At 40.7% G+C, this 20,810-nt stretch overlaps 1 protein-coding gene across 3 annotated transcripts; it reads right to left on the bottom strand.

The window, feature by feature from the left end:
• Window positions 1-368: 368 nt before the first annotated feature.
• On the bottom strand, window positions 369-19,640 carry LOC134575760 (RING finger protein 122-like). 3 transcript variants are annotated; one of them, XM_063435160.1, is made up of 7 exons: window positions 19,446-19,639; window positions 17,148-17,204; window positions 13,812-13,958; window positions 9,375-9,417; window positions 4,799-4,840; window positions 2,840-2,922; window positions 369-2,342 (listed from the first exon to the last, which is right to left on the bottom strand). In XM_063435160.1, the coding sequence occupies exons 3-7, from the start codon at window positions 13,955-13,957 to the stop codon at window positions 2,246-2,248; spliced, it is 411 nt and encodes a 136-aa protein (XP_063291230.1). In that variant the 5' UTR covers window position 13,958; window positions 17,148-17,204; window positions 19,446-19,639; the 3' UTR covers window positions 369-2,245. The 3 variants fall into 3 exon arrangements, with proteins under 3 accessions (XP_063291230.1, XP_063291231.1, XP_063291232.1); XM_063435161.1 differs by lacking the exon at window positions 19,446-19,639 and adding an exon at window positions 19,383-19,398; XM_063435162.1 differs by lacking the exon at window positions 17,148-17,204 and having other exon boundaries at window positions 19,446-19,640.
• Window positions 19,641-20,810: the final 1,170 nt, after the last annotated feature.

Below are 20,810 nucleotides of genomic sequence, written 5' to 3'. Positions count from 1 at the left end.
AGAGAGGTGGTCCTACACACAGAAAAAAAAATATATGGCTATCGAGAGAGATTAACTCTGGAATTTAAAAAAAAGAAAGGATGCATGGACAGGCTCTTGGACTGATCCCCATACATTGTAAGTCTACAACTGTAAATCACACGCATGATTGCATAGCTACTATCATGTATCCCAATCATGGCATAATACGCGATCCTCTGGAGCCAGCGATGATTGACTTATTACCGCATGGCTTGACATGAGGACAAAGCTCATTGCCGTGTTTTTAAACAACACAGCTCCTCTTTTTTCCCTCTTTAATGTTGTATTAAAACCATTTTGCAAACAGTTCTCAATCCCATGACGAACATAAAATCACTTAATTGGTATGACTTCAATTAGGCTCTTATTTTATTAAACAGAAACAAAATGTATAAAAGGTTGCACATGCTTTAAATAATGCTTTGTACCGTTAATGATCGAAAATAAGGAAGGAACAGTTTAAATCTTCCAACCAATGGACTGGTCCAACTGGTCGGCCCAGCTCGTGACCTTTTGCAATGGAAAAGCAGCACTTAAAAATGATAGATTTTTATGAAAAATAATTTCACAAATTTAAGAGTAATTTAAACCCATAGGAGCTGAATTGCTAAACAGTAGATAAAAAAAAATATTATGTAAAGTGTACTCCACTTAGCCAAGGTACGGGTCTATAGCCGATTTTGAGAATTTATACTAAAGCTCTATTTTATCCAATTTTTTCTAAATCTATTTTAAATTCATAGTTAATTGAATAACCCTGCGTATCTTCTCTAAGTTCTGAATTGTTGGAAATTCAACAAGTAGTCAAAATCTAGGACAATATAGGTGGCCTGAAAACACTGCTTGAAACAAGTTGTGTTTTAATTCAGGTATTTTAGCTGAAGATTTAAAATATGTTCCAAATTCCTGTCAATTTACACTTTAGTAAATAATTCTGATTGTATTTTAAAGAGAGAGAAATCACAAAAAGATATGCATTAATAAATTACTATGGACCTTTGAAACAACACAACAGACTAATTTGCAATTAGTTGTGCCCATCCTCCCAGCTACACTGGCTCAGATGATAGGTTTTGACTTATAACCTGAGCTCGCAGTGAATACATGGTACATATAAGTTCTTTAAAAAGCATTCATATGACTCACTCTGAGTGTTAAGACCATATGCCCAGTCCACCTGCCCCATTCTCATGCCATCTACTCCCACACTCTGAAAAGCTATTCTGCTACAACTGCCCACAAGGGTACCAACAAATGTCAATCAAGCTGCTCATTGGGCAATTCAGAACCAAAGTTCAAAAAGTCGAAGAGTTGCCATGGACACCAATTGAATATTCCAACTGATTATTCTATTTTCATAAAATTGTCCCAGGATTGCATTTTAAATATAATCCTACAGCTTTGTGATTATATCTCCTATCACTCTTCTCCGGAATAAGGATTTTACCCCATCCATCTTATCACTCCATATGCTCCATGAACAGCCTGGCCGTGCCTTTCATGGTGTTAATGTTCCCCTTGTGCATGATTCACCATTGTATACGTAGCAACTTGGCTGATTTACAATCGATTACAAGAATTCTGTGATCATTTGCTTCACTGTCTGGTTTTAGCAGCCTAACGTTATGTTCTATAACATCACGCACATGATCCATCTGCCTAACTTGCTTGTACATTTCAACTGTTTTCTTCTCATCCAACTTTAGCTTTCACTGGTTTTCACACACTCGTCAGCTTCACCCTCATTGGAAGTTTAATTCACATCCCCTCTGCCAACTTTACTATAGCGAGACACTCACATTCCCTTCTTCCCTGCTTCCCATTCTATTTCTGGATTTGGCATTCAACACTCATCGATTGACATCTATGTGGGCTGCTGGAACCAACCATGTAGGGGCTTTAATGGAGCTGCAACGTTATAGATCACTATGTGCCGTTCGAGTTAAACGTTCCCTCCCTTATAAATAAAGCTAATTAACGAGAGACAGATGCACCATCCTATTAAATATTCACACCATTATTTAAGTTCTTTTGAAGAGCTTTAACACGAATGTTGCATTTTAGCGAATATTGCTCAGGTCTAGTATGGTATATGTTGTATCACTTTTGTCCTTTTAAAAGTGATCCACCTCGTCTTAAATTCACATTATAGAACCACTAGGTACAGTGCTGTATTGAAGTAGAATTGCTCAGTCTGTATCAAAGAATAGGAAACATTAGATCTTCACATAAGTTCCAAAGATGGCGTCTGTATTGTTCCGGATATAATTTTGTTACACATAGGACAGGAGTTCCGTACTTCTAACCACTTCATCAGACACCTGAAGAGGAACATAATTATTACAATGATGAGAATAATATTGCTCATGTTGAAATGATCAACCTGTTATTTCAAAGAGCAAATCATGTTTTCAAACCCTGTAATATTTCACTTCCCAACTAGTGACATGAATTACGCTTGTGTTTAAATGGAACTCGTTGACAGCGTCTACTGATGTTCTCCGCTAACGAATTTGATCAAAACCGCAGCAAAAATTATATATCTAAAATGGAATAGGACCGGATCACAAGTGCCCAGAGGACCCAGGTAAGTATCAAAGGACTCGAAGGTCTCCTAGCACTATACCCACTACAGAGTGCTGTAGTAGTTATGGTGCATAGACAGAGCCTTTAATCACTAAACAGTGAGCTGTTCATCATTGTTTAGAGTTAATATATCTCCACTTCGGATTGGTTGATATAAATATTAGAACGTGTTTGTCAACTACCTGGATAAACCCATAGGTCTACATAGAAAACTACTTAAACTGGTACTTACTTGGTGTGAAAAGCATGGTTACACTGGCAGACACCAAGTTCTTCCTTCACTTTAAATTCCTCAAGGCAAACTGCACACACTTGCTGCAAGATAAAGTCAAGATAAAGTCGAGACAGTCAATTCTGTGGATCCATTTGTCACAGCAAAGCATTGTGGGTTATTCAGCTTCTTAAACGGACACCCTAAGTAAAGTTACTGCAGTGGTTATGATGCCGTTAGTTTTTCATAATTTAATTTCCAGACGGTTTATTTATTAAAATATATCTCGGCCTCCCATAATTCAGCCCCTTTCCACCTACATTATTTTTGTGAAGAATAATGTCCTCATTAAGGTGTCAGAGCTCACAGCCTTTTCACACCTAGCCAGCGTCAGAGTTCTAGGACCTTACTACTGCGCAAGTAAACTCTGCCAAGGAGGCCCTCGCTCTTGTATTTCATGCTTACTAACACCGTGCATCATTTACACTAAGCATGTCAAACTCGCGGGTCGCTGGGCTGCAAAGATATTCATTGTGGGCCTCGAGTTTGACATGATTGATTTACACGGTGCCACAAACATGTGCATCAAAACTGGAACATAATTTTGTGCAATCCCGGAATTGATACAAATGAGCAAGAAATAATTTCTGCATTTAACGGCTTACTCCAAGAACCAGGACCACATCACTGATTTGAAGTGTTCATGGTGCTTGGAGTCTGTACGTGCCGGGTTTTTCTTTGAATGAGTTAAATGTGCTAAATGAGTTAAACCCCTTTGCTGCTGGAATTATAACTCCACCTCCGGCAGTGTCATCAGGAAGCTCGGAACAAGAGTTCTGGGTTGGCTAATATCAGTTATCTGCATATTCCTTTACACCAAATTGCTTTCATTGGCTGAGAGTGGTCAGCTGATGCTCTCAGCCAATGAATGGCTGGCGGGATTGACAGATGTCACTAGCGCCAGCGAGAACCCAGGTAAGAGGGTAAAGGGGGGTAGGGTACTCCTGGCATAACTGCAGCGGGGATTTTGGTATCAATGTCCAGAGATCTCCATTGCTTACCCATTTACCCTACGGTTAGATCTGACCCCTAGTTTCTGGAATATTGGCTTTGGTTGATAAACTTGTAGGTCAGCCTGCTGCGACCTATTGGATTTCCTTTGTCTCCATCTTTGACCAAAAGAACTGTTTGAATGCGGTATTTTCTGATCCTGCTCTAGAGCTGGTATGGCAAACGGTAACTCTGTTTCTCTTTTTCTCACTTTCAAAATGTAGCTTTTGCTAAGTATTACTAAAAAATACCCTCTAAAATAGTGGTTGTATAAAAAAATTAAAAAATCTATATACTAAAAATGGATATTAAGAAACGATTTACAAGTGCAGCTAAAATTCATTGAACTGGTGACTAAATATATTTAAGCGAATGCTTCAATAAAAGTAATGCTTGGAATAAAACAATACATTTATTGTCCACAAAAATGTACGTAAAATAAAATCCTCCTATGAACTCACATATTCTTGAAATTATCACTGTAATTCATGGTGATGAGATCCCCAAAATAACAGTCCTACGATGGAATGAGCAACAAATAGGAGCATTCAAGGGCCAAAGTAGAAGGACTAACTATTATCAATTTAGATCCACATATACAGTTCCAGAGCATCTCTTCCACAAATCTCAGGGCACAATTATCCAAAGCACCCAATACCCTACACCAGTGTTTCCCAACCCAGTCCTCAAGGCACACCTACCAGTCCAGGATTTAAGGATTACCCAGTTTTGTCTAAGGTGTTTTTTCTTTTTTTTCTAAAAACACCTTAGACAAAACTGGGTGATCCTTAAATCCTGGACTGGTAGGTGTGCCTTGAGGACTGGGTTGGGAAACACTGCCCTACACCGCTCATATAAAATAGACTCTAGGCATAAAATCTCTGTGAAATTGGAAATGAATCATGAGGGAATAGTCATTTCAATACTTACTCCAACCAAGTTCTTTTTATTGGCCTTTTCTTTTAAAGTAATCTGGAAGAAAAAAAAAATAAATCCAGACAACTGTGTTAGGAATTCTCATTAATTTAAAACGAACAGACTAGGGGATACACACTGATTGCTAAGGATTCTTCCCTACCCCATTCATTGTATTAATAATGGCTGAACTTAATGATTTGCCAGATATGTTGCACAACTTGCCAACCATGGCACAGACAAGGAGTCATTGATCAGTCTAGAAAACTAGTATTTTTCTGACTGCTAGCTTAAACACCTCATATTTTGATTCTTATTAATAGCATTTATAAAGCAATAACATTTTCCACATTGCTTTACCGCTAAAGATAAACCAAATATGATTTGTAGGAGGAAATGTAAGCATCAATGACTTTAAACCCCATCTACACAATTTGTCTACAGGTGTGATGTAGTTGGCAAATTCGAGTTGTACACACTGGTTCCATTTGTACATCATTCTGACCAAACTCTTGCAGAAGTCAGAGGGTTCAATGTCTACCTCAAAGTCCTAGGCTGGACTCCATAGTTAGGCTCACCTCCAGGTCATCTGCTCACCGGCCCATTACCAGTTAGGTTTAAACCTCAACTCATCTCCTTATCTCAGTTAATCACTAAACTGTTTACCAGTTCTGTAAGCCAGAAACCTTCATCTGATGTGACAACCCTTCGTTGACATGACTAATTATTTGAGGTTATAATGACTTCTCAAGAGAGAGGCAGATGGGGATCTCTTACATAGAAAAATTATTTGTAATTGATAACTTGTGACATCTTTCATATATGACATGGCATTTTCCCCGGGGCTAAGCGTTCCCATTAAACCTCACAGAACTTTTTTTGAGCTCTTCAGTAGTATATCTGCGTAGAAACACATTGTGCAGTATCTGCTTTGGCATCTTGAAAGGCATTTTGACAGGCTTCATAAACCTCCAAACACCAGTTTGAAACTTAGATACATGGTAATCACTGCTGCTGATCACTTAATGACGGATTCTATCCACCGAACATCTGTCTAATATAATTTACCAGTCTCGGAAGATTATGGCGGTGATACTTTGAGACTCTGCTTAATTAAGGATATCATATAACCTGTGTTTCATCTTCATGTGCACATTACCTCTGCAGTTGTATGTGGTAAATTTGATTACTTCCTGTATCTAATTGTTTATTTTGGTGTCAGTATGGGTCTGTGTGTAGATCTGCTAGGAATGTTAATTGCGAAGTGTAAGGCAAAATTGGAAGAGGGATTTTACTTCAAAAAGCTTAGTTCTGCCAAGTTTTGCAAGTCAGAGACCAGTCAGTAGTGATTGAAGGACATATTAAATCTGGACAGTGTCCTGCTGTGTGACCCAAGAGACATGGGTTCTGAACAGACATAAGAACTACATATTGGGATACAACTAACATTTCTATGAAGGCGATATGATATTATTTTGACAAGAACCAAATTGGATTTTCTTTACAGAGAACCTTACTGACCAAGTATTTTTGGTTTAGGGCTTTCTTTTTGGCTTAAGTCCTATTTTGTTTTTGAAGTGTGCATGCACTGTGAATTGTTTTTTCCCCTCTGTTTTGTTTTATTTTAATGCTGTCAATGTACAAAAAAGTGTGTTACAAAATGATGATAGTAGCGCCACAATGAGAAACTACCAGCAATAACGTTTTTCAACATTACTTTTTCTTTCACTATCAAATGGTAATTACCGTATTTTTCCGTGTATAAGACGTCATCATTTATAAGATGACGCCTATTTTTTTAGCCCAAAATTAAGAAATACATATTTTAAACATCTATAACACTGAAGTCCAGTTTGGCTGATCAGGATCCCCCGCCGGTCCCGGGCTCCCTCACACTCCGGTAGGCCGCTCCCCAAGGTCCGCCAACGTCTGGACACTGGTACCCAGGAGTGCTGTCCTGCTGTTGGCAGCAACAATGCCCTCTGCCTGCGATACCCTACAGGGGATGTGCGGGCAAGCCTCACCCTGTGGTGTCTAACTGTAGTCTGGAGCCGTGAGGTCTTGGCGTGGTCCAGAGTGATGCGAGGAAGCATGTGGTTACTTACGATCTCCCAGACCCGCGCACAGAATCAAATTCACGAAGAAGCTCCTTCTCTGCTTCAAGTATGGCAGCAGGTCGCAGAGGTGTACAACACAGCCTATGCCCGCAGGAACCTGGCAGTGGCGAACCCAACAGTCAGCTAAGTGTTCTGTCAGCGAGTAGCCAAGTTTTGTGCCCAAATTGCGCAAGTGTACTTGTAAGTATTTGGCTTAATAATGTGATTTTTGAAGGAGCTCCAGCCACATGCGACTAGCTTTGTTGGTTGTCAGAACCCGCGCACAAGTGCTTTTGTTTTTTTTTACCCTTGCAGTGACATTCCGCGTATAAGACAAACCCCAATTTTATACTAAAAGAATGTAGAAAAAAACATTCTTATACACGGAAAAATACGGTATGTCTTGTATTCATTGAACATCAGCATCAAATTTTCAAATAAAACCAAGAGAAAACAAGAACACTTCTCCACGAGGGTATAAGATAACAGATTAAATGAGGGGGTATGGGGGTGAAGCAGATGGTAGGGGGGATGAAGATCCTGGCTTGCTGAAGTCTCAATGTGTGTTTCTTTACTGCCATCTTGACTAAATCGTGTCAACCCTTCCTAGAGAGTCTTGGATGCAATGAGACAATTCCTCATATTTTTTTTATGAGATTAAGACGTTTTTCGACTTCATCAATTGTTGGGAGACACAAGATTTTCATTTTTGTGCAATTGCTGTCTTGGTAGCCAGGAGAATGTGGAGAGCCCAGTAATAACAGGCAATAAGTCCGGTAGAGTTACTTCTGAAGATGCTGAAAGCTTTCAATTAGTAACCGATTGGATAAGATTAAGAACACCCCTCCAGAATGGCTGTTGCTGTAAATTATAAATTTTTTTACATGTCTTTTATGTTTAATTGTTTGTTATGTAAGCTAATTTTTTTTTGTTTTGTGAAAATATTATGTATCCAATATATTTCTGGACTCTACAAATAAGGTACATAGATAATTTCCAGGGTGCTGAGAATTTTAAGGGCTACCCAAAGACAACTATAAAAAGACTTTGGGGGTAATTTGGTGAAACATTGTGGACCTGGTGAGGGGTAACATTAGCAAATCCAGAGGCTGCAGGCTTTAACCATTTAATACCTACACTCTCCCCAATCTCATGGCTTGACCATAAAACTTGGTTATGACAGCATCTTAGTCCAACTCAGAGGTTTGCACACCGACGTTTTAAATTATTAGCAACTAAATGGTTAAGTGCCATTGCATTCTTATCTATATACGTGCACCTTTTTTAGTCGTGATATTTGAGTTGCCGCACTAGTCCTTTCATGTAGATTTAAAATAACAAAGTATTGCAGTTTGCTTTTAAACCCTGTTTTATTAGACTAACAGAAATGTGTAATGACGAGTGTTTGAGAGTTCCTCCCTTTAGTGCAGATTGATATGATCTATAAAGCTCTCTGCAGTGTTCAGTCCAATGATGACACGGTAATAAAAAAAATGGGGATAGTATTGCTTACTCCTGTCAGAGCGGAACATAATTTGGGAGCAGCTGAAAGTTATAAATAGCACTTGGTGCCAGCATTTGTAAATTATCAGTGGCTTTTACCGGCATGAAACACGTTTGCCCCATTGGATTTAGCAGTTAATATATACCCATCGAATTATCATGGCTCACAGCTAACCTGCTTTTAAAGGAACAGCCTACTCGTTCTATCGGGATTATTCACTAAACTCAGAATGGTAGAGAATTGAAACATGAAATGCAATATTTAGGATAACCGAGTCAAGCTGTGGCTATAGAAGAATTGAAGAATTTTTCAAAACCAGCTATTTTAATCCGAGTGACCCTTTTCCATGTGATTGGTTTTTTTTCGGAGTTATAGATATTGGATTAGTAGTTATATAGAGTTTCACAGCATTAAAGCTGTAGTAGCACCTGATCAATTTTCAAAAAATTGGTTTGCAAATTGGATTTTTGTAAAATAACCTTGAAAGTGATTAATTATACCATTCAACATTTAGAGGTATGAAATGTGGACAGGGCGGGACAGTCATGCAATGCGCCACAGGCAAACCATACGATATTCATAACAGCCGTACACAAACATGGCTGTAAGTGCCACAGTCTACAACATCGCTATTCCGTTCGTTCGTGTGTTTAATGATGGACTTGGGCTGCACTGTTTGGTGATATTTCCCTGGATTCTTGATACGTGGGCCCGCCCCTACATATCCAGCACGGTTGGTATATTACAATAATGAAATGGGGATATGTTTAACTTTGACTGCATTTAAATGCAGGCATGCACACGGACTGTGGATATTTAGGGTTTATTTATAGAAAAGTATTCTGGTGGAAATCTTTAAAATGGGGAAATATAAAGAATATAGGTTAAGATCCTTTAAAAAAAAAAAAAAAAAAATTTAGACAAACAAAACAGTAATTGACTTTTGGTCTGAAAATTGCTAAATGGCCAGAAGAATGCATTGTGTTGATACCTTTGTGTACCCGCGTCTCCTGTGCTGATCCTGATGCTTCAGCCTGAAACAACGAGAAGAGAAGGAACTTTGTGTTAAATATGTTTATTGTTTCATAACATATTCCATTGCAAACAGATTATTCACAATGTGGGTTAGTGCCTGCGCAGAGGCCTGATTATCTTTGCAATTGTTGTGTAGCAGTTATTACAGTATCACAAGCAAGCGTGCTCCCTCCAGGAGCCGGTAGGCAGTAATAAGATAAGCGGGCGATCGAGGGCAGATAAACTAAGAATCAGCGCCAATAAACAGATCAAAGTATAAGCATCATCCCTCATCTTTTTTTGCATCATTAACAGCATGAGCGTAGTTAACACACTGTAACATGTCAGTGCCTCATGGCCATGGTAAGATTTAGTTGTTTGTCATGCAACCGCTCTTAAATAGCCATGCAGTAATAAAGGAGGCATACTGGTTAAAAATCAACATTAATAAACAGAGTTATACGATTATAGTAAAGGCCATTAATGGCAGGTATCTAGACAGTTGCTCTGTCAAAGTTTCGAATGCAGAATGATAAGAACATATGCGGGTCAAACAGTATAGAAGCCGTAGAGCTAGTGCTACCAACATTTCAAACGCATTGTAATTATTGGGAATTGCCTGGCATAGTGTATATTGATGCTATCTGGTTGTCCAGTATGCAAGGATTACTTTGCAGCTTAACTTGTAGCTGGCTGCTATTATGTATGCAGCAATAGGCAGCTTCGATCTTTGGCCCCTAGGGGCATTATAGCATAGATTGGGTTCTTTCGGCATGTTAAGTTAACTTGGTAATGGCAAATTAGTATCAAATATGCAAAGTAGGTAAAAACTATCACTTATGTAGTTATGGAGGCAGTTTATGGCAGAGTATATTTAGTTATGTCATACCTAAAGCCTTAATGTGTGTTAACCCTGTCAGTGCCAGTGGCGACATTGCTGCCCCCACTCAGGCACTATGGAGGGCAAGGCATTCATAACTGTGGTTTGCTCGGCACATTAGCCTGTTATCCTTTAAAGACCAAAAACAACATTGCATGTATTTCCTCGGTAACCTTGGTAATTTTAAGAAAACAAAAGGTGCATTATTTGTTATCTGTAAACCTTGAAATTAAAGACTCTTTAAAAATAAAAATAAAAGTAAAGTAAAAAAAGGGGGGGGATAGGGTGAGTCCCTTCTCTGGAGGTGGTTGATCAGCTCCGCTGCGGGGGGGGGATCCCTCGTCCCTTGATAGATTGCTTCTTGGGCGGTCTCTTGTGCTTGAGTCGATTGCTCACCGCTTGGGCCCCCCAGAGTCCCACATACAGCAGACCCCCTCAGTTCCACCCAGGGATTGCCTCCGCTGTGCACCAGAGAGTCTTTCAGTGTTGTGGGCACTCAGGGTTGGGATCAGTCCGGCAGACTCCCACCCCTGAAAAGTCCGCGGGCCTCCCGTCCCCTGCACCTCCCCAACCCCTGCTGACTTCTGTTGGAGCTCCAGTCCTTGGACGCCTCACCCTTCTCCGGCCACATGCTCGGCGCCAGTGCGCGCCTCCCCAGCCACCGGTCCGCCGGGGGTCAGCTCACCCCAGCGCCGCAGGGCTCGCAGAGTTGGGGGCATCAGCCCCTGGACCACCACCAAATCCTGGGGTACAGACCGGCTCCTAGCCAGGCAGGTCTATGCCTCGAGTGGTCCCTCTATGGGATCCGGTATCCTGGGGGTCTGGGTGTCCCAGCGTGGCTCTCAGCCGCGTGTGTGCATCCGCCATCTTGGTTCCATGTTGAAGAGGGGCCCTGCGCCGCGCGGGCCCTCGCCCCCAGCCTCTGAAGGTCTGACTCATGGGCCGGGATCACCCCCACCGGCCAGGAGGGGGGGAGCGGGACCGGGCCGGCGTCCATCCCTCTCCCTCCTTTGCTCCACCAGCTCCGCCGTCTCCACGCTTGCGAAGGCCCTGTGTCTGCCATTCATGCTTCGCGGTTGCAGCGTGTGGAGCTGCTGCCTGTAAATTGCTTGGGCTCTTCTCCTATGCTGCCCCGGCTCTCGGTGCTTGTTAAGGGTATATTTTCTCCTGGCTTTTTGGGCTTTTTCACTGCTTTAATGCCGTTTCAAATCGGAGCTATCGCGGATGGCTGCCGCTCTGCTCGGCGGCCCGGCCCCGCCCCCGAGAAGGAACTTTGAACAGGAATACCCAAGGACGACATAAATAATGCTTCGAACACGTAACGGATTTAATGAAATAGTTATCTGTTGTAAACAAAGGTTAATTAAAAGTATTACATATATTAGCAGTGCGGGTCAAGCTGGAGCATCTTACAAATTTAATTAGGTTAATCACATGCTTAGACAGTGTAATTAATCAAGTGCCGGATGTCGGTGTTTTAATGGAGATGGGCCCTTTAACATTTCTATACAGAACACTATTTAATGTCTGCACTGATAACAAAAAACCTGGGCCTCGATCCTTTTAAAGGGTTACTCTAACTCTTTGTATACATTTTTATTTTATGTATTTAATTTAAAATGCCCAAACAAACCTGGGGTCCAGTAGGGCTGTTTTTCCTGTGTGTGAGGGAGCAGTGATGTTCCTGCAGCTCCTCTCTGCTCCCTCGCACTGTCTGAAGTGATGCCGGGCATAGACATAGAACACATAGACGCCGCATTGCGTGCTGAGCGGCGAGGAATGCGGGCGCCATCTTGGACCGGTCGCCGCTCTACTGAAGCTATTAAAGAACCATTAGAAAGTCCATCTCACAAAAGGTAAATGAAGGACTTGGGGCACTTAATACCCCTACCGCTAGTCCTTAATATCCCTACCCCATGTCATTAATACCCCTACCCCTACAGTGTTAATAGTATTAACACTATGTGCGCAGGGGTACGGGTATTAACACTGTGTGTGCTGGGATAGGCTGGGGTAGGGGTATTAAGGGATAGGACTAGGGGTGTTAAGGGGTAGGGGTATTAAGGACTAGGGGTGTTAAGGAGTAGGGGTATTAGGTGCCCCAAGTCCTTCAGTTACCCTTTGTGAGATGGACTTTCCAAGGGTTCTTCAAAAGCTTCAGTAGAGCGGCGACCGGTCCAAGATGGCACCCGCTTTTCTCGTGTTCGATGTCTATGATGCCGGGGCCGGAATGACGTCATATTTCCGGCTCCCGGCATCATTACACAGTGCGAGGAAGCAGAGAGGAGCTGCAGGAAGATCACTACTCCCTCGCTCGCTGCCGCTTCCATTCTTGCCTCCACAATCTCTGAGCCGGCCGCCTCCATACAGCCCAAGGCAGGTGCTTTAAAGGCTGACAAATCCCAGGCGCCAGGGCAAAATCTTTAGTCGAGATGGTGACTGGACGCACGGGATTTGTCAAGCCCTGGTTTAGAGAACACTTTACCACATGTATCAGTTACTGTACGCAATGGCCTGCTTTTATTGACCCGTGACACATTTTTTTTGTTCCTTCTACCAAGGAATATATATACACGCTTTTTCAGTTTTCTTTATTTAGGCCCATCACAGTAAATCTCACGTTTGCGGCTTACTGAGGAGGACCGAATTAGAGAATATCATTAGTAGATTCACAGGTTTGATCTACAGGACCATACATCTGTGCTCACTGCTTCATACAATTTAAACTTTATTTTTTCTAGATATTTAAAACATGTATGTAACGTGTCAGATTGCAGGATAAAACTTACCAGGAAAGGTTAAAGGATCTTAACATGTATAGCTTGGTGGAAAGACGAGACAGGGGGGATATGATAGAAACATTTAAATACATAAAGGGAATCAACACAGTAAAGGAGGAGACTATATTTAAAAGAAGAAAAACTACCACAACCAGAGGACATAGTCTAAAATTAGAGGGACAAAGGTTTAAAAATAATATCAGGAAGTATTACTTTACTGAGAGGGTAGTGGATGCATGGAATAGCCTTCCAGCTGAAGTGGTAGAGGTTAACACAGTAAAGGAGTTTAAGCATGCGTGGGATAGGCATAAGGCTATCCTAACTATAAGATAATGCCAGGGACTAATGAAAGTATTTAGAAAACTGGGCAGACTAGATGGGCCGAATGGTTCTTATCTGCCGTCACATTCTATGTTTCTATGTCTAATAAATGATATGTTATAGTCATAGTCAGATTTCCTGGAGCGTACACTAGGTAAATGTTTAAAGCTCTATTTCTCCAGAGATGCTGATGGAGCTAGGTAGAGAAATTAATATCGGTCTCTGTAATATTACCAGTTTATAATACAACACCTACAGCAAGTTTCACATCCACCCATCAGAGCTGATCTTAATAAGCTTATAGATATGGATAACTGTGAGACAACTCTGAGGAAGTCAGAGTAAATTCTCCTATTATTTTCCAGTCAATAAAGTTTTCAAAAAATACTAATTTGAGGTAAAATGAATAAACCTGTTATCACTATCATGTTACCTGAAAAAATAGCAACAGAAAATTAGGCAAACGATCAGGAGGAGAAACCCTGCGCCAAAAACCAGAGCGAAGAGATTTAGTGGGACTCCACGCTGAGCCTCTCTGGTCATATTAAACTTCTGTAGCGGATGGAGATCTGCGAACATTCTGTAAGGGGATTAAGGACGTGATATAAGAGAAGATACATCTGGTTACAGTTTAAAACATGAAAGAGAGACTAACAGTCGTGTCAGGTAAGAGGTAAGTCAAGGCCATGTCACTGTTGGGCTAATCGGAGTGAATTCAGAATTAATTTCAAATTTAAGGCCAAAATAGCTGTCCTGGAAATATTCTTAAGTCAGTTATGCTTTATTTTGGCTATTCTGTCCTTAAATTTGAAATTAATTTTGAATTCTCACTTTAGCAAATAATCCCATATAACGATTTCCTTAAAGATAGACCAGAGCTCTACATTCATATTCTTATACTTAATTGTTAAAGTCTATAGGGTGAATACGTAGATTCCGAGCATCACATATAGTGAAGCGGACATTTCTAAATGGTTTTCATACCTCCCAAGTGCCCCTCTTTAGGATGGACAGTCCCTATTTTGTCCCTCTTTTATAGGAGCTCAATATTGTTGGTGTGTCTGTGTGTGTAACAGAGCTTCACAACAATAAAACTCCCAGTAATGTGTCTTTAAACTACAATAAATGTGTTTAGAAATCAGTAGGTATAAATAAGATACATTGTTCTTGTTCTAAATTAAAGTAAAAGTGCCCTACTTTGTACATTTGAAACATTAGTATTGACACCAGGGATAAGGTTCTACTCCAGCTATCACTTTAATAGTAAGAAAAGGGAGTTTGGATAGACCTTACGGTTAAAAATAAACAATATAATAAAAATTAAGTGTGTGTGTGTCAGCAAGTATCTGTGTATGCATGAGTCTGTCTGTGTACATGAAAGTGTATGTATGATTCAGGTTGTGTGTATGAGTTTGTGTGTACGCATATGAATGTGTGTATAGTAATATGTGAAATGCGTGAGTGTGTGTTTGCGCGTAGGAGTCTGTGTGTATCTATATCAATGTGTGTCTTAGTGTACATGATTGTACGTGTGAAAATGGATATGTATATTAATATACGTGTATATGAACAAAATGAAGTTGGGGTTTGTGAAGAGGATACAGTTCAAGGGAGATGCCAAAATACATTTACGCGCTGGGTGCCATGTAGATCCTTGTAGTTTGTCTCAGTGGCATACAATTTCTCTCTGAAGTTCAGAATGAGATGATAATGATTTTTACATGTGGAGGAGTAAGAGAAATGGATCATATCCTGGCATTCTACCCTCTCACACTGCGCCCAGTTTGTCTGAAGAGACCAGGCCGATGGAATGCAAAGCCTCCACCATGATCTTTGTCATCACGCAACTGGAGTCGGAGGTAAAGGATTGTCTCCTTCTTTTGTTCAGCCCCTCACTAAAATATTCAATCTCTCCCTCTCCTCTGGCATATCCTTTACCCATTAAGCACGCTACCATCACCCTAAATCTAAAAAGTCCAACCTTGACCCCAACTCCCTATCCAACTACCGCCCTGTGTATTACTGTTTGTGTCATGATCTTGTGCAGGTCAGATAAGAGACTTATGCCAGGGTTATTATTTGAGACTTTATTGGAGCTTTTAGACATTTTATGCAACTTGAGTTAAAACAGACTTTAGGCAATATGCCACAAAACAGGATACTTGCAAATAAAGAATCTCTCTGATCTTCAGGTAGGTTAGAACCAAAGGCAGGTTGGTATCAGTAGGCGGACTGGTTACAGTAGAAGGCTGATAACAGAGGCAGGTTTGTAACACAGGAAGGTTGGTAATAGGGGCAGAGGTCAAAATCATAAGTGAGAGTGAAGCAGGTTTGAAGGCAAGTCTGGATCAGGCTGGCATGAAGTAGGGTAGAAGGTAAGTCTGGATCAGGCTGGCATGAAGTAGGGTAGAAGGTAAGTCTGGATCAGGCTGGCATGAAGTAGGGTAGAAGGTAAGTCTGGATCAGGCTGGCATGAAGTAGGGTAGAAGGTAAGTCTGGATCAGGCTGGTATGGAGTAGGGTAGAAGGTAAGTCTGGATCAGGCTGGCATGGAGTAGGGTAGAAGGTAAGTCTGGAGCAGGTTGGTATGGAGTAGGGTATAAGGTAAGTCTGGAGCAGGTTGGTATGGAGTAGGGTATAAGGTAAGTCTGGATCAGGTTCACAGGAGCCAGGAACTGAAGTCGTTCAGGTAGATCACTAACTTCAATGTAAATGCCCTGTTGTGAGCAGGGTGTAGCCTTTTATAGCAGACTTGGAAGATCATATGAGGCAGGTGAGTGCAACTGAGGATTGACTAGAAGCTAGGGAGGCCACTAGAGGCGAGAAACAGGTATTGCAGCAATAAAATAAAACAATATCTTGGTTGTAGTTTGCCTCCATGCTCCTCAAGAGAGTTGTGTATGTAAGATTGACCAACTTCGTTGAATCCAACGCTCTGCTTGACCCGGTTCAGTCTGGATTCCGCGCTTGACACTGTTGAAACATCCCTGACCAATGATTTAATTGCTGCTAAATTCAGTGGTCACTACTTCTAATTCTCCTTGACCTTTCTGTTGCTTTCGACACGGTTGATTATTAACTTCTTCTCATCCTCCGTGATCTCAGTCTGCGAGGCTCTGCTCTTTCCTTGTTCTCCTTCTACCTCTCTCAGCGCTCTTTAGGTGTTTCTTTCTCTGGGTCTTCCTCTTCTCCACAACCCCTCTCTGTCAGTGTCCCCCAAGGTTCTGTCCTTGGTCCCCTACTTTTCTTGATCTATACTGCCTCCCTTGGTAAACTTATCATCTCTTTTGGCTTCCAACATCATAATCTATATGGATGACAGGCAAGTCTATCTGTCTCCTGATCCCTCGCTGTCCCTCTTGTTTTGTCCCTCTGACTGCCTCTCTGCTGTTTTTAATTGGATGGCTGTTCATTTCCTAAAACTTAACCTGTCCAAAACGCAACTTCTGGTCTTTCTTCCCTCAAGTGTTGCAGCTCCCATGTCTGGTCCATGCCGCTATCACCTACTGCCTTTACTTCTGCAATCTGCTTCTCAGCTTGCTCCGCTACAGTCTATAATGAATGCAGCAGTGAGGTTCATCTTCCTGTCCGCCCGTCCCTACCCTCTGCCGAAGATCTGCCTCTATCCATTGTTTGTACTCGCACCTTTCACACCTGCCTTCAAGACTTCTCTAGGGCTGCGTCTTTCCAATAGGTCTCCCTTCACCCAGTCTCCTTTCCTTCAGAAGATCATTAAAACCTCACCTCTTTAGGAAAGCATATCAATTAACCTGTTATTAGCTTTCCCTTTAGCACCTTGGTTACCTATTCTGCTTCCTCTCCTGCATCTGTGTCATCCAAAAAACGTCCTCAGCAGAATTCATCCAAACATTTTTAATCACAACAGGATTCATTGAGCACTGATTCTTTGCTCTTCGTTAAACATTACTGGTGGAAAACAGGTGAGACCTTTCTCAGAATCAGCATAGTATTCCAGGATTATGTCTGACCTGGTAATGAATGTCTTTCCAGCACTCAGAGCTGATTTTAAGCCATTTGATTTTGTTTTGCCGTTTCTCTTTGTCTCATTTTAGTAAGTTCAGCAAATTTATAGAAAGTGGAGCTGCCACTGTCGGTGTCCCTGCCATCCTATCACACAGAATAAAATAGTCCTCAGTCCCCTTGCGGTGATCTTTGAAAATCTCCCATGATGACTGATAATTGACTGTTAAACCAATTCCAGAAAGAGAGCAAGAATAAAAAAAAAAGTAAAAGAAAAAATAAATAACTTTTCCAAAGATTAAAAATCCCAGTGGATATGTTGTGATAAACACTACAATCATTAAAATAAGACTATGTACAACTTAAAAACAATAATGAAAAAATGAATCATCTACTGCTGTATTCATTTTCTTTCACCAGTTCTACATTGTGTTAGGATTACGTCCTGAAATTGGAGGGTTGCGAGTAAGATCATTTGATAAAACAGGATTCTCATGATTTTCTGTACAGCCCTAGTATTATCCTATTTTCATGACTTTAGACCAGGGGTAGGCATCCTTTGGATCTCCAGATGTTGTGAACTACACCTCCCATGATGCTTTGCTAGGATTATGGCTGTAAGAGCATTATGGGAGATGTAGTCCAAAACATCTGCAGTGCCGAAGGTTGCCTATCCCTGCTTTAGACCTAGCTAGTTTAGTTTGACCGATCAAAGCTCACATAGAATATTTATTTAAAGGACCACTATAGTCCTCAGGGATCCCCTCCCGCCGGGCTCTGGAGAGAGGAAAGGGGTTAAAACTTACCTTTCTCCAGCGCTGGGCGGGGAGCTCCTCTCCTCCCATTCGGCTGAATGCGCACGCGCGGCAAGAGCTGCGCGCGCATTCAGCCGGTCTCATAGGAAAGCATTTTAAATGCTTTCCTATGGACGCTTGCGTGCTCTCACTGTGATTTTCACAGTGAGAATCACGCAAGCGCCTCTAGCGGCTGTCAGTGAGACAGCCACTAGAGGATTTGAGGGCTGGATTAACCCATTTATCAACATAGCAGTTTCTCTGAAACTGCTATGTTTATAAAAAAAATGGGTTAACCCTAGCTGGACCTGGCACCCGGACCACTTCATTAAGCTGAAGTGGTCTGGGTGCCTAAAGTGGTCCTTTAATCCAAGACAGTGTAATGAAACTCGATCTCCTCACTGTGATTGTAATCCAGAGATATCAAAATGATTTTTAAAAGACCTGCAACAGCACATTTATCTTAAAACAATGATTAAAATACCGAAATCAATGACAGCAACTTCTGTGAAATAGCAGGAACTGAGTTAAAGGTAGTCCTAAAAATGCATTGATCTGGATTGGAATGAATACCAGTGTAATTCATCTCAAACTTTAACAATTCAAAAAAAAAAGCACACCATATATACAATGTATAGAAATAACTCATGATTATAAAATATGTACTTTTTCTAAAATTTTTTTTTTTTTTTAAACCTCAAAATCGCAATGAAGAAAAACTAAATTGCAAAACGGAGGTTAAACCATCTCAGCTGTGACAGTAGTGGAGTTGGATAATATTTCTAAATCAGCACATTTTACCCAAATTTTTCCAATCAGTTTGCTGCCTCTGCTGAACTACTTTGTACAGAATTCCCCAAAAGGCAATGAATGATACTGGCAGGGATTCCTGGGAACGGTCGTAAAACAACACAATGGTCTGTTCTAAAGTAGCCAAAAAAACATTAATATCCATTTAATAGAAATTAATAACATTAATAATATATCTTCAATCCAACAGTAGGTTCTATTTTATTTCGCTATCACAGCGATAAAGTGCATCCAAAATCTACCGGAGGGCAATGCTCAATGTTAGCTTAGTATTATTACGGTAATCTAAGTATTTATTCCTATAGCACCAACATATGCCAAAGTGATGTACATAGCAAACAAAAATCTATTTAAACGAGACAAATCTGAGCCTGAACGAATCATTGATAAAACGAAATGGCCTTTAATTTTACCACTTACTTTTGAGAATGAGTCAGATTCAGGCAACATTTACAAACGGTAACAAAATAAAAGACTACTCACTAATTCTTCTATGAGAACCCATGCAAGCTTCATACTGAGAGGCGTCATTACCCAAATGCCTCTACGTTAGCAGCACCGATCAGATGACTGTGTGAGGATAGCCCAGAATTGTACAGGAAATCCTGCTCTTTTATGCTGTTATTTATCTCTAACAAAGAGGTGTTTTTTGGGATGATCACATGAGTTCAGCGTGTGCCAAGCCATTGTGTGTGATTTCTGTTGAATGGCAATGAGACTGCATTTAAAGGTACAGGACAAATGACTGAAATATATTACTCATTAACCAACCAGACATTCATTTCGCTGTAGGGGTCTTAAAGTATACTTTTGCCACATTTTAAAAATGCATTTATGCATTGAAGTGAAATTCCACACAGCAGGTGGCCTGATTTTTATTTTACTAAATTATAATTATAATCCATTAAATAATAAAAAGATAATCATATTTGAATGTTTCTCAGTTGTTAAATTGACACTACAGGCACTCAGATAATCTGATCTGATTCACGTGGTCTGGGTGCAGTGTCCCTTTGTTCTTAATCTGCAATGAAAAACTGCAATGTGTTAATTGTATGGTTAAAGCAGTGGTAGTCAACCTTTTTCTACCTACCGCCCACTAATGCATCTTTTTGGTTGAAAAAATTTCCTTACCGTCCACCAGTTTTCGCGCAAATGCAGAATATTTTTAAGAAAGGAGGGTGTTTTAAAAAAAATAAATGTACGTACATTTATCTTTTTATTTCTACTTAATGCATGTTTATAAGGTTTTTAACTTTATAAAGTTTAATGAGAAAACAATAAAGTAAATTGAAATTACCTTTACTAGTGATTAATGAGATCCCTGAGGTTGATGCGGCAAGACTAAATATTTGATATCTGGTTCGATTTTCGTAAGGAACAAACGAAGGTCTCTTTCAGTGATATTCAGACTACTTCTCTGTTTGCGCATAATATGATTTCTCATTTGTGCGTCAGCTCATCTCCTCTCCCTCCTCAATTCCCCTCCCCACCTTTTTTCCCCTTTTTTCTATTTTTTAACCTTCCTTATAGCAATGCCCAGTAGGAAGGCTGAGCTAGGTAGCCCACTTACTATAGTCCACTATAACAAACAGACACACATACAAGACACACAGACACACACATACAAGACACACATACAGACACATACAGACACACACACACACACGGCACATACAGACACACATACACACATACATAAACACACAAAGACACAGACAGGCACACATACACACACACACACACAAGACACATACAAACAGACATGCACACACACATGCAGACACACGACGCATACAGACACACAAGACACGCAGACAGGCACACAAGACACACATACATACACAC

This window comes from Pelobates fuscus, chromosome 10, assembly GCF_036172605.1.
Source record: "Pelobates fuscus isolate aPelFus1 chromosome 10, aPelFus1.pri, whole genome shotgun sequence".
NCBI lineage: Eukaryota > Metazoa > Chordata > Amphibia > Anura > Pelobatidae > Pelobates > Pelobates fuscus.
Note: the sequence above shows the minus strand (reverse complement) of the source record. Positions and strands in the feature narration are given on the sequence as shown.